The 14565-nt window shown below is 38.5% G+C and overlaps 1 protein-coding gene across 1 annotated transcript in view; it reads right to left on the reverse strand.

The window, feature by feature from the left end:
• LOC119418196 (potassium channel subfamily K member 2-like) overlaps window positions 1–2904 on the reverse strand; it is a 41544-nt gene extending 38640 nt beyond the window's left edge. Inside the window, exon 1 of the mRNA XM_037685451.1 lies at window positions 2578–2904. Coding sequence (XP_037541379.1) covers window positions 2578–2904 — 327 coding nt within the window. The remainder of the gene's footprint in view (window positions 1–2577) is intronic.
• Window positions 2905–14565: the final 11661 nt, after the last annotated feature.

Genomic DNA, 14565 nt, shown 5'->3' on the forward strand with positions numbered 1-14565 from the left:
CCATTCTGCTAACGTGACCACACAGCTAGAAGTACCATTCTGCTAACAGGACCACACAGCTAGAAGTACCATTCTGCTGTAGTATGTCAGGACAGCTTTGCTGTGGACACACTACTTAATTAATTATTCTTAAGGCTAGTTCAAGCACAAAGAATATTAATTGTTTAATTTAACAACGGATTCTTTCTTTTTCGAGTTAAATTTCTGCCATGTGACCAAGATAACTTGAGAGTGGAGTGTATAATTAGTGACATGAGACGCCATTTATCTTTGACCCATCAGAATAAATGCGGTCATTTATTTAACAGATTAAATGTGTTAACCATGCTGCTGATGGGACAACACTGCTAACAAGACCACACTGCTAACAGAACCATGTTGCTAACAGGACCATGCTGCTAAGAGAAACTCAATGCCAACAGTACTATGCTGCAAACAGAACCACTCTGCTAACAGTAACAGGGTTTTCATAACGCTATTTTTATTTTAATTGTTTATTATTGTTGTATATCGTCTGTAATCTATGTTGTCTGTCTAAAAAAGGCCTCTCTTGAAAATGAGTCTTCATGACTCAGTAAGACTACCTGTATAAATAAAGGATAAAAGAAAATCAAAATCTACAAACTGAATTGAACCGTAAAAGTCTCCAGGCGATCTGTGTTTTTTCTTCAGCTTTGAATAGTTCACTTGTGAGATCAACTAATCTTTCACAGCTGTTGCCTTTATTTAACCAGTATTAAACAAAAAAAAATATATATATATATTGAGATCAAAATTTATTTTCCAAAGGCAACCTGGCTGAGAGCAGGAACAGTCACACGTTCAGCAGTATTTGTAGGTTAAAAGTCTAAACTCATCATAGGTATTTGTACTGCAGTTTAGAGTTTTTTTGTTGTTTTGCTTTTAGCTTCAGGTGGAAAATATTTCCCTAAAATATTTAATATCTCCAACGGGAACTTTTAAAAAGTATTTTAATCTACGTCTTTTCTTCCACTACAAGTAAAATAAAGTTATACGTAAGAGATTACACTCAACATTTATATAGAAGCTACATTTAATGTATGCAGATAATTATGTTTGGATGGTAGCTGTGTTGCCAGAATTTTCTTTAAAATTAAATAGAAGATGATTTTCAATTCTTGCATTTGACTTGATCTGGCAGTACATGCCTGACCTTCTTCCTGTTCAGTCTGATTTAAATCAGCCTGCGCCAACAAGACCTTATAATTAAATATGCAACACCTTTGATTTATTGACTGTAAAATGATTTGACTGCTAATATATTTCATTTGCTCAGAGCTTCGCCTCGCGTTTCATAGGAGACTTGAGTTATTATGTTCCGTATAACAACCATCACATAATAAAAACACCTCAGAGTCTCTTTATTTTACATTTGTATGTCAAAGATAAGCTAATGTCAAACAACTCCATGCTCATGCAAATCATTGTGTGAGCTTAACCAGGAACAGGAAGCACAACAAGAACAAATGTTGCATTCAAGTGCAACTGTGTGCCTAGTCAAAGTAGTGAAAATATCATTTTGTGACATCACTTAAAAAAAAATCCTGTTTAATAGATACTGAGATTACTTTTTATAAAATTTAACTTAGATTTTTACAGTGTTTTGATAATTTTGTTAAGGAAAATGTAAAGATGTTGGTTTTGTACGTATTAAAGGTTGCCAACTATATATTTTGTAACATAATTGGGATGTCACATGATGACAGTATCCTATATGAGACTATATCCTGAACATGTGCCAACTGCAAATAAATCTACATATTTAAAATTCAACATCAGATTAAACAAAATGAGGATTTAAAATGATTGTAAAGGGATTTGACTGCTAATATTTTTTCACTTGCTCAGCGCTGCTCCATATGGTTTGTGATAAAAGAGGTAAAGCATCGTGAGTTTGTGCAAAGCAGTGTTTTTTAAAGTTAAAGATGAGACCATCTCGATGTCATGAAACACAGAGCGAATCCTCTGATCATTCTTAGAAATTGAACATGAATGCTCATTTTAATGTTAAAGAGTCGTGAATTATTATAAATATAATGACTATCTGATGCGGCACGGTGGATCAGTGTCTGTTGCCTGGGTTTTCTTTGGGTACACCGGTGTCCTCCCACAAACCAATAACATGCATGTGAGGCTGATTGGTAACTCTACATTGTCTCTAGGTGTGAGTGAGAGACTGAATGGTTGTTTGTTGCTATGTGTCCCTGTGATAGACAGGAGACCTGCAGGGTGTCCCCCGCCTCTCGCACTGTAACGGCTGGATATGGACGCCAATGACCCCTGCCACCCAAAAGGGAAGAAGCAGGTAATGGATGGATGGAAGTTAAACTTTTTTTTTATTACAATTTGTGACAAAAACCACACTCTTCAAGGTTTCAACGTCATAGCTACAAAATTAATAACCAACATTGCTTTTTCAATATTAAGATCCAACCACAAATTTGAGAACACTACACCTGGTTTTATGACGAAATTAAGTATATTTTGTTAGTCAGCAATTCCTGCAGAAGAAAAAAAACATTTAAACTATACATATCGGTCAGTACTTCTACCTACCTTGACAAGACTCTCCAGCTCAGAAGAATTTACGCAGGCGTGCGTCACCAAAAAGTCCAGCTTTTTCGCCAGAATGTCCAGTTTCTGGTTGGTTTCGTGAGGCTGCTCCAGGGCTCTGAACACCGTTGCCCCGATGATGAGATACAGCACCACCAGGAAGAAGATGGCTGACACAGTCTTCCACCTCATGACGGTAGTGCGGGTGTCGCACTCATCATCCTCTGGAGTGTTCAGCACCACTGGTTTTGTGGAAAACGACAGGCGGGGCTTGGCGTTGTGGACGGCAGCCTTTGGGTCAAGGAGGTCAGGTGCAGCCACTGCAAGCATGAAACACATTCATTAGTTTTTATTACGGAGCTGTAGGACAGGAATATGCTACATGTGTCAAGTTTTAAATATGATTGAAAACAAACAGCTTACCGAACAGTTTTGTTCTCGTTAACATGCATTCTAAATATTTAGCTTGATTATTTAAATATTTTAATACAATTTTAAAATCTATTTTACACTTTTTGTTGCCTGCCACAAAATTCATTTGATATTTTTTCAATTCAGAAATCCCAAATAATATTTTTGTTTTCTTGTATTTTACCACTGTTATTCAGGGCTTAATTTGAGCTGGATCCTGCCAGAACAGGATCCGGGATCTCTGACAGGGTGCATTCCGGTAACTGTTTGCTTGGATTTGGTAACTCTCAAACTTATTAATAATAAAGTTATGAACAAGTATGACTGCCTTGAACGAATAAAACCTATATTGGATATGTAATCTGAAAATAATTACATAAACACTGATTTTAAACATAGCAGCCACTTATGAGCTTCTTAATATCACATAAGAGCTGCTCCTTCAAGTAAGCATTTCCTCCTCTACCCTAAAAAAATCGCCGCCCCTAAAAGTACAGTCATGGGCAATTTAATTAAAAAACAAAAATATAATTAAACGCCACAACTAAATTGCATATCAATTTTACAGTTTAAGTGTGTCATTAATAAAATGTTGATTATTTATTAAAAATACAAGAGAAATGTTTGATTGGTAATCACATGATGTATGTCATGGTTCAAAACAACGGCACCAATTTATCAAAATAACAGTGATCAAAATGTCGAAAAGACTGTCCAATTTACTTTCTTTTTTTAAGTCTTCTCGTTGTACAACTAAACAACTGAGAATTAAAGCACATGAAGGCAGTGGCAATTTGAAGCGCGGTGGGCTGGGGGAAAGGCGGTGTGTAGGATGTGTGAGAGAAGCAGATTGTGCTCTATTCAAACAAGGAGAGCTGTTGGTCAGGTTGCTCTCTAAAATAGTTATTGAATCAAGTATTTAAAAATGTAGGTAAACATTTAACAATCCATTAAAAAAAAAAGAATGCAGGAAATGGCATCTAATCAAAATTGTCTGGGCAAGGACCCCCCGCCAATTAGTTATTGCAAACATTTTGAACACAGCTCTTGCACGACCAGTTAGTGCTGGGAGTATGTGTTGGGAATGACTCTCAGCTACGAACAGATCAAGTTTTAGCTCGGTTGAGTTATAGCTACCTTTGCGTTTCCTGCAGGTTGATTAGAAGTGACGGCCATCTTGACACGGATCCAAAAGTAAATCAGTTATAGAAGTACATCCATTGTTTACTTTTTAGGAGTTTCATTAAGAATCTGAGATGTTTTGCTAACAGTACAGACAAATGAACACACATCTGCACACACATATTATCACCGCTTAGGGCAATGATAACCTCCGAAATGGTGAGTGAGAATTTTGGGGCAACCTTTGAATTTAAAGTAAAATTTAACGAGTGATTTTAAGGCTGAGTGAAGTATTTTGAAGTCGAGGGACATTTTCTTATCTCAGCCTGGTGGTTTGCAGCTTGAATTATAATAGTGTGTCTTAAAAAAAAACATCCACCTTTACCCCTGAAGCACAGGGAGGAGGTTATTTCAGTGCAGAAATTGATGTGCAGCACAAGCAGCTGAAACGTGCATGCAAAAATCATGAGCCCCTCCACACTGCTCTTATAAAATAATAACCATGTTTTGCAGCCTGTTTTACTATGATGTGCTTCACCCTCTGCCCCAAAGAATGTCATGATATTGTGTTTACCTTCCAGAAAGTAAAGCTGGAAATGCTTTACTCCAAATAATAATAATAAAGTTTTTGAAGATTAGATATAATTTATGCTTTTTTCCACACACCTTTGTGACAGTTCCAAGACAAGCCTTTTTATCTGAGTGTTTGTGTTTTTGTGTGTATGTGTGCTAAGGAATCATGCAACATCTTGATTTAAAATTTAAGCCTTAACGGCTAGTTACTCCTGTCTGTCTGTTAGCAAAATATCTCATGAACCACTGCATGGATTTTAATAATTTTTTTTTTACAATGTAATCATTGGCTGTATGTCTTCAACTGAATCCTCTAGTCCATCGGTTTCAAGATGGCCATCACAGTTGATCACATGTTATAAACACAAACATGATCACGACTCAGTGAGTTTTACAGATATTGAGCTAAAGTTGGGCATGGTTGGAGCTGAGAGTCTATACTCTACAAGAGCCAAATGTGGTTTAAAGTCAAGCTTTGTTTTCAAACGTCCCATTGACATATTCATCCCTTATTTTTTTGCTGCAGTTGGCAGTCAGCAGGCCTCAATTTGATAAACGGGCCAGGCGTCAATCATAAAGCCCCGCCTCCCTTTACACATCTTTTGTTTTCTTCCTGTCAAACAACAGCATCTTTACATTGTCACTGATCGTATCGACTGATGCAACTCATAGTTGTGCGATTTAAACAAAATGAATAGTTTTGACTAGATTGAATAGGAAGGTTTAATTTTCCAGTTTGGTGTTTGTTTCATTAAACAGTTGTTTTTGTATTTTTGTGTCAGTGGAGCAGAACTCCTCTTCAACGCTCATGATCTGCAACAATTTGCCAACATCAGCAGCCGTCTGTGTTCCTGTCTGTATCAGTCCAGATGAAAACAACAGACTTTTCATTCTGCATTCAGCTCAGTTGGGCTGCTTTGGAAACAGACCAATAAATGTGAATTTTCAGTTGATTAAAAGTAAACAGAACCATGCACAGGATCACAGCCTGATAGTTCTGATGTCAACAACAAAACATGCATCACTTTCCTTCCTGGGATCTAACTCATTTATTGAGTCCCAAAAGGACCAGATCATTAAAAAATTTAGCATTATTTGTTCTGGTTCTCAAACAGCTTGCCATAATTAGTTAATTACACAACCACTCCCAGGAGGGTTTATTGTATTTTATTTAATTTTTTTTCAATAAAAGAAAAGAAAAACAACTTTCTCAGACAAAGTAGACAAAGTGTCACACTTTAGCAACATTATGTACACAATAAGTTTCAGTAAGGAATAATAAAATGACCATTTCATTGGAAACGCACAAATCTTGAAGCAAAAGCACAGAGTTTGATATGAACTTGTTCTTATACTTACTTCTCTACCATCTCGTCTCTCTGTCTCCCTGAAGCCTTTTTTATCCAGGAAAGCGCACGCGAAGCTCTCTGCTCTCAGACCTGCTCTCTGCCTCCTGCTCTCCCTCCACAGGACGTGTCCACTCTCCTCCACATGGTCTCAGCGTGCAGCTCCCTCCACCTCACAGGCTCCGGAGAAAACCCATCCAGCACATCCAGTCCTCCTCACAACACGCGCGTGCTAAGACGGAGCGTAAAAGGAACAAAGAGAGCAACCCGCCTCCAGTGATGGATCCACCCAGGTGTTTGGAGACATTCTGTCCAGCGCCGTGAGACAGGAAGGACACAGAGAGGGGGGAGCGCTTTATTATAGGGGGAGTCCAAAGAGGCACTTCATCTGTGCGCTGGATGCGCTGCACTGCGCTGATGTGCACGGCTTTGTTGGAGGAGAGCGAGAGAGAGAGAGAGAGAGAGAGAGAGAGAGAGAGAGAGAGAGAGAGAGGGAGGGAGAGGGAGAGAAGAAGCCATGCGCAACACCTCAGAGTGTAAGGCTGCAGTATTTTACAGAATGTGTTCTTTTTTAGCTGCTTCACACTTTTGTTATGGAAATGATGTGGGTAAAACAAGTTCAAACACATTTATAAACTGTATTATTGCAGATCCACTATCATGCAAAAAAGCTTGTATAGGTTTGAAGAAAAAAATAATACACCCCCCCCCCCCCAAGATATAAATATTACAAATATTTTCTTAAGTTACTGTACTTTTTCAAACTGTTTCGTTTTTTTTTTTGGACAAAACCCAAGCTTCATCCAAGACCCATACTTAAAATCCTCCATTTCATACACTTTCCTAACCAATGTCAGGTTGGGTTGGAAGCAGGAACCGAAAGTGCAAACTCAACACAAGGCACTCAAAACCCAAACCAAAACTCATTTATTATAAAAATGAAGGCAAAAGGCTGAGGTGGAAGCTACGAAATACTCGGAAGGAAACACATTGGAGGAAAATCTCATGAGCAAACCAGACTGTGGTAAGACTGCACCAATGATGTGCAAATGACAATACACAGAATATAAAGAAGATTAAGGAGAAGAGGGAGATGGACTGCAGCTGAGATTCATGAGAAATAAGACACAGGTGAAGTGGGCGTGGCAGTAAATGATGCCAAAATTAACATATGGAAACAAAAACACAGGTACCGTATTTTTCGGACTATAAGGCGCACTTAAAATCCTTTAATTAAAAAAATATATATATATTGACAGTGAGCCTTATAATCAGGTGCGCCTTATGTAGTAATTCTGGTTGCACTTACTGACCTTGAACCGATATTTTGTGTTTATGGTGAATGAATTTAATAAAGTTGGACTTATCTGACTGTTTTGTTTCGCATAATGTGCCTTATAATCCCGTGTGCCCAGTGTTGTAGTCTACATTTGGGTATATCGTTAGTTTTACATTGAACGTTGGATACCGTTGAAGCTAATTTTGCTGTGGTCGGTCCATATACTGTGCTTAGAAACCAAAGTACACTGGTTAGTACAATGTAATTGCCAATTTAAATGATTTTTAAGCATATTGAACATTTCCAAATTTCCCTGATGTTTACATTTGAATAAATGAACAACAAATTTTGTACAACAGTTGGCTTTGTATTAAAAACATGCTATAAAATTTATGAAACAGTATCAAAGCAAAACATGTTCAAGTAATAAGTAGTAAATAAAGAAGTATTAATTATACAATAATTTGATGGATAAGTAAATGGTAAATGTAAATGGACTGTACTTATATAGCACCTTTCTATCTTATCAAGACACTCAAAGCGCTTTACACTACAATCTGTGCCTCATTTACCCATTCATACAGCACTCTACTAGATCTATACAAAGCTAATTGAACACACATTCATTCACTGATGGGACACACATCAGAGGCAATGAGGGGTTCAGTGTTTTGCCCAGGGACACTTCGGCATGTGACTGCTGGTGGATTCAAACCCACAACTCTTGCATTGGAGGACGACTGCGCTAACCCCTCAGCCACAGTCTCCCAATAAGTGAATAGTGAAGTGTAATAAACAAGCGCTACATATAGATAGATTGTTACGGAAGCATTTAACTGCTGTTTAACGCATAAATGACACGTGCCTAATGATTTGTCACGTATCATTGGACACTTTAAGTGGGTATACTGCAATTCGTAAGCTTTTCTAGTGGGTATACCCCGTATGCCCACGTATCACGTAGACTACAGTGTCCCTTGTTTGAAAACAGACCTGTACATTGATATTGAACCGTATAATCAGGCGCACCTTATAGTCTGAAAAATACGGTCAATGCAATACATCACACCAATAACCCCAACATGAAAGACTATAAACAGACCAAAAACTCAGACTGGTCTAGATTTAAATGTAGGAGGGAACTGAACTGAAGTAATATGAGTAAATACAAGTACTGGTCAGGTAAAACACAGAGCTCAAACACAAGAATCCCAAGATACAAAAAAAACACGACATAAAATCCAAAAGGTAAACTAAATTGCATCTAAAAAACAAGGAACTATCAAAAATTATACATAGATCCTAAGAATCCAGAGGGAACATTCCATTAATAGATTAAAATGTAGAGACTCATCAGCTGCTTCACGTGTGGCTGTGTGCATGTTGAAGGTCCAGGCACAAAGATGTCAACAGAACCACAACATTTACAAAAAGCAGAGATAAGACCCTGAGGTGGTCCAACCACACACCCTCCTGTCCTGCATCTTGAGATCCTGTGAACACAAACAGGTTTGCAGACAAGGGACAAGCGTGGAGTCCAACCTGCACCAAGAACATGCTCAGCTTTGTGCTGAGGATGTGGACACAGTTCCTGCTTTGGTTATTGTGCCCATGTTCAGCAGTACGAGAGGAGGGGGACACCCAGGTCTCCAGTCCATCACAGTCCATTCATTCAGGTCTCTCTTGTAAATGAGTCCTCGAGGCTCAATGGGATTAACCTGTATAAATAAATGATGAATGAACAGGGTCACATAGAGACACACAAGACAAACAACCAGTCACATTCTCACTCATACCAGTGAACCTAACAGGCATGTTTATGGTCTGAGGAAGTAACCTGGAGCACCTGTAGAAAACATCAGCGCCTCTGTCAGAGACTCTACTTCCTCAGATGACTGAGGCAAGCTGGGCGGAGAAGCTCAGTCCTCACCTTCTTCTACAGGTGTGCAGTGGAGAGCATCCTGTGCTCCAGCATCAACGTGTGGCATGGAGGCTGCACAGCTGCAGAAAGAAAAGCTTTGCAGAGAGTGGTGAAGGCTGCACAGAAGACTGTTGGAGTCAGCCTCCCCACCATCACAGACATCTACACCTCTAGATGAGGGAAGAGAGCCACCTGCATCATGAAGGACCCCGCTCACTCAGCACACACACTTTTTGCTTCGATCCCTCAGGAAGGAGGTTAAGGAGCATTAAGTGTAGAACCACTAGACTGAGGAACAGCTTCTACCCTGAAGCTGTTATACATACAGTGATTATCCTGGTTACAGATTTATGCCACTTTAATTGGTGATATGTGACTTATCTGTGCTGCTGATTATTCATGCTGCTGATCTCATGCTGCAGATTTTCTCATGCTGATGATTATCTCGTGCTCCTGTATTCATCTGCTCATCAGACTCATGTTCGGGCTGCTGTTGATACGTTGTATTGTTTTACAATATTAGTGTTTAGCGTATATCTTAGACTTTCAGTGTACCATTTGGCGTTTGTTTAGTGTATATCTTAAATCCTTATTTACTTGTTCTTTTTATACTTTATATTTAGCTATTTTGGGGACCCTTTGTAGATAATTTCATTCCACCTCATGTACCACGTGTATTGGAAACAACAATAAAGTTAACTTGAACTTGAAACACACGTATGCACAGGGAGAACATTCAAACTCCACCTAGAAAGGTCCCTGGCCGGGATTCGAGCCAGTGACCTTCACGCTGAGATGCAACAACTCTACCAACTGCCCCACCGTGCCGCCCTATACACCTTTTCAAAATTATGAGGCACCATCACTCAAATGTCTGACCAGTTTTCCTGGCGAGATTTTGAAGAGAAACAAACGTTTAATTTTAATCTCAAACTATGAGTTGCATGGAAACGTTTTATTCATGTTCCAAACACCAATTTAACATCCACAAGTTTATTAAAAAGCTTATAAGCTGGGGAAACTTTTTGTCTTAGATTTCTCATGATGTGACACCTTATTTAAAATTGTAGAGCAAAGTGCTCCAGGCTAACATATTGCTGCTGATTTTCAGGGCACGGTTGGATGACACCTTTTAAGCATATGCATCAAACTCAAGGGCCGAGGTCCAAATGTGGCCCTCGTTGACATTTATCTGGCCCCCAAGATGATATGTTAAACGTAAAATACTTTTATCAGTTGAATTTTTTCAGTAATCTTTGATTATGATATCAAAAGTGCAACAGCAAATGTCAAATGAGACCAATCATACTCTTATTGAGGAACCTGCAACCAAGAAAAGATGTTGGGTATCTAACTTGAGCTAATGTAGATTCTGAAACTGGCCCTTAGTTTGAAAAACGTTTTAATTTGGCCCTCTTTTGTAAGTTTGACACCCCTGCTTTAAGCTTTTTTAAAAAAAAATAGTGTTGAATGAAGAAAGTTTTTAAGATTGAGACCTTTGTTCAGTAGAATTCATGAGGGGGTATTTATATCCACGATGCTCCCTCGTTCAGTACTAACAACAATTAATACATTTAACACTTACAGTAACCATTGGAAAGATTTTACGCAGAGGTTGTGCATGACTGTCAGCTTTATTTGAGCACTGAGCAGCTACAAAAGAACAAAAGTTTTGCCTCAAATACAAACGGACAAGAACTGCCAGGTGGCAGTTTTACACCATCCATTTTTCTCAGAAGCACCTTGTAGGTCACACTGACATGTCCCTCTGAGGCCCGCTTTACCCTTGTTGCTTCAGCTTCCATCTCAAGGACGGTTTTGTGCTGTTTAAAGCCAAAAATAAAAAAAAGAGCGTTGTCCTCTGTAACAATAATTTAAACCGGTGGTGCCCCTGTCACTGGTTCGTGTCTGCCCTCCAGGTGAAAGCCATCTTATCAGTGGGACAAAGCTCTGCACGCTCTGAAGCACAGGTTCAGTGCATTAATTCAATTCAGCTGAATTAGTGAGACAGTCTGTGCTGTTTATGCGGTTACTTGTCATTTGCTTTGACATGAAGCTGTGCCCTTTTTACTGACACTAAAAAAACAAGTTTGTTTTTTTCAACATTTTTTTGTTCCTGTCTCTGAAAATGTATTCAAAAGAGAAAGATCGCAACAGGAAGCATGTGAGTAATTGCAGAAATGCCCCCGATATCGATCAATATTGATTATATATTTGCATAATGTACTACAGCTAATTGAATGATGGCACTTGTGCGGCTGTAATCTTTCTCCTTGCTGCTCTCGAGCTGGAATGAGATTGAGCAAGAAGTGTCCTCGCAGTTAAAGACGTGTGACGTCAAGAATTATTTGTTTTGTCAGCTTCGGCTACTCTGCTCGTCACGCTCATCTTTAACGTGTTTCTACGGCACGCATTCACATTCTGCTCATGGTGTTTCTACAGCATGCATTCACATTCTGCTCATGGTGCTGTAATGTTCGTGTGCTGCTTTTATTCCAAGATGGTTAAATATAAGAAGAGTAACAGGACATGGTTTTGATGGAGTTTGCATCTTGCAAGAGCTGAGCATGCTAAAAGAAAAGCCTTTGTTGAAATACAGAGGGGGAGCAAAATGGAAAAATGGAAGCACTGGTGTGTGTTTCACCTCTTGCTTCCATCAGCCATAAGAGCCGAGTGTACCTTCTGTCTTCTTTTCTTTTGTTCCATTTCTTTTTGTTCTCCTGCCATTTTTCTTTCAAATATAAAGACGTCTGGGATTTTTATTTCCCCAAGTTTGATGCAGTACTCACAGACCTACGTTAAATTTTTTATGTGGCCAGTTTCAAGCCTTGTTTCCGAACTCTTTTATTCTTTTTGAACGCTCAGCGTTGTTAGAAACATCTAGCTTTGATGGTTCAGACAGGTTTTTTTTGTTGTTGTTGCTTTATTCTAGATTCACATTGTGGTTCTGTGTCAGATTAATATCAACATTTGATTGCTTGATAGACTGTAATTGTAGGAATAGAAAAGCAAGGTTTGATATTTGACTGGAGAGAATGATCATGTTGCTTTATTTTTTCATAGTTATGATGACATGCCTGCAAATATTTTGTATCTTTATAAATAGTATGGAAAAACAAATGCATGATAGTGTCAAAGTCAGAAAACTGAAGCCAATGAAGATATATGCAAAACTCAAATTTTGAATGGTCGATAGCAAGCAACATCTATTCTGGCAAAAAAGATGTTGCTTTCTGAGTAATTTCCAAAAAATCTTTAATGTTGTCAGTATATACATGACAAATTTTAAAAATACGTAATAAAAATATGTGCGTAAAAAGATTCCATAACTTAAATAAAGCAGAACTCCATTAAGTAGTGCAATAATCAACAAAAAGCAGCTGAATGAAAGTGTATGATCCACTTCATTAGTGGGATGATGCTTTCCTGTTTAGCATGTCCCTCTATGGTGCTTCTACTTCCTGGCAGGTCTTGGTGGGCGGGGCTAATCATTGTGACTGGGAGCACCTGTCCAGTCCTCTCCAAAAAACATCTGATGACGTCCATCTGCAGGCTCTCCTTTTGGATTCTGCTGGCACCAGCTTTTGTTTAGTGACCCTTAATTCCCATTTGGTTGTAGATGCAAACAACAACCTACTACAAGTATAACACCCATATGTAAAAACTACTATAAACTATAAAATTGACTGTTTTTGTCATGGCCAGGTTGTGACAACTTAGGGCCTTGTCCAGGATCTAGTGAAGGAATTACTACAGCTATTTTGGGATCTGCATCATGGGGCTCAGCTCACCAAAAAGGCTCTTTGGACTCAAACTGTTCACTAATTTGTGCTCCTTGTGAATAGTGTTTTAGGAGTTGAAAGATCCACTCTAAACTGGCTCTGAGGTGTTTTTTAGGCTCACAAACAGCTCTCAAATAGTTTCCAAGAGCTGACACTTTTGGGATCTGGATCAGGGACAACTCTTTTGGAATCATAATGTCCATCACTATCCAGGACCTCCTTTTAACAAACAATTTTCATACTCTTAGACTCATCACTGACAGGTAAACCCTATTTTTCAGGTTTGTCGTTCTTGAGCAAAAGGTCTTGTATCTTGTCACAATCAGTGATAAAGATGAGATAAGAGTTATTTGGGAGGATGTCTCCACTGTGGATGCAGCTCTGACTGTAGACATTTAGCAGCAGAGGTGACGAGTAAAATTATCATTTCTGCCGTTCTCACCGTTCTTTGTTCTTTCTCTGCTCTGCTGTTCCCAAACCAAGACGTAATGCAGAATGTATGGATACTTTACCCACATGACAATACCTTTCATTACCACCATTAAAATAATCATAGGTGGCATGGTGGATCAGTTAGTAGAACTGTTGCCTCTCAGCGAGAAGGTCGCCAATTCAAATCTCGGCCCGGGATCTTTCTGGGTGGAGTTTGCATGTTCTCTCCATGCATGCATAGGTTTTCTCCTGGTACTCCAGTTTCCTCCCAAAGATCAAAACATGCATGTTAGTCTGATTAGTAACTCTAAATTGTCCCTAGGTGTGAGTGAGAGAGTGAATGGTTGTTTGTCTCGTTTGTCTCTATGTGTCCATGGAGACCTGTCCAGGGTGTCCCCCACCTCTTGCATAGTGATAGATGGACATGGACACCAGTGACTCCTGGGACCTGAAAAGGAAGTAGCGGGTAAAGATAATGAATGGATGGATAGATGGATGTTAGAGCTGAGAGCTGGTTGGTTCCTGATCTACCTGGGTTAATGATTAAAGTCCTCACACTGAATCAAGACCCACAAATAAGTTAACCTGACTCCTTCAAGTCCTCTGGCACATTAAAGTCCACAAGTTAGCAAACACACCAATTGAAAAAAAAAAAAAAAAAACATCAGAATCACTAGAAATGCCACTGGAGCAGGAGAGTCGAGTCGCTGCTCCGGGTTAATATCCCAGTGGAAATGTTGCTGATTTAGACGAGTGAGGTCACTCCTATGGCTTAATAAACTACTGAAAATGCTGCAGGCTCTGGTGAGTGGTACATAGACATTAACATATGATTACATAGATAGCATACAGTTGACACAAGTTAATATTAGACATCTGAAGCTTTTGTTCTATCATCTGCAAAAATTTTGTTTGTTTATTAGTGTGTGAAATTGTAAAATGAAAATTGCATATCAACTGATAAATATATACATATATATATATATACATATATATATATATATATATATATATATACATATATATATATATATATATATATATAAATATATATATATATATATATAAATATATATATATATATAAATATATATATACATATATATATATATATACATATATATA

Source organism: Nematolebias whitei, chromosome 12, assembly GCF_014905685.2.
Source record: "Nematolebias whitei isolate Nwh7 chromosome 12, NemWhi1, whole genome shotgun sequence".
Classification (NCBI taxonomy): domain Eukaryota; kingdom Metazoa; phylum Chordata; class Actinopteri; order Cyprinodontiformes; family Rivulidae; genus Nematolebias; species Nematolebias whitei.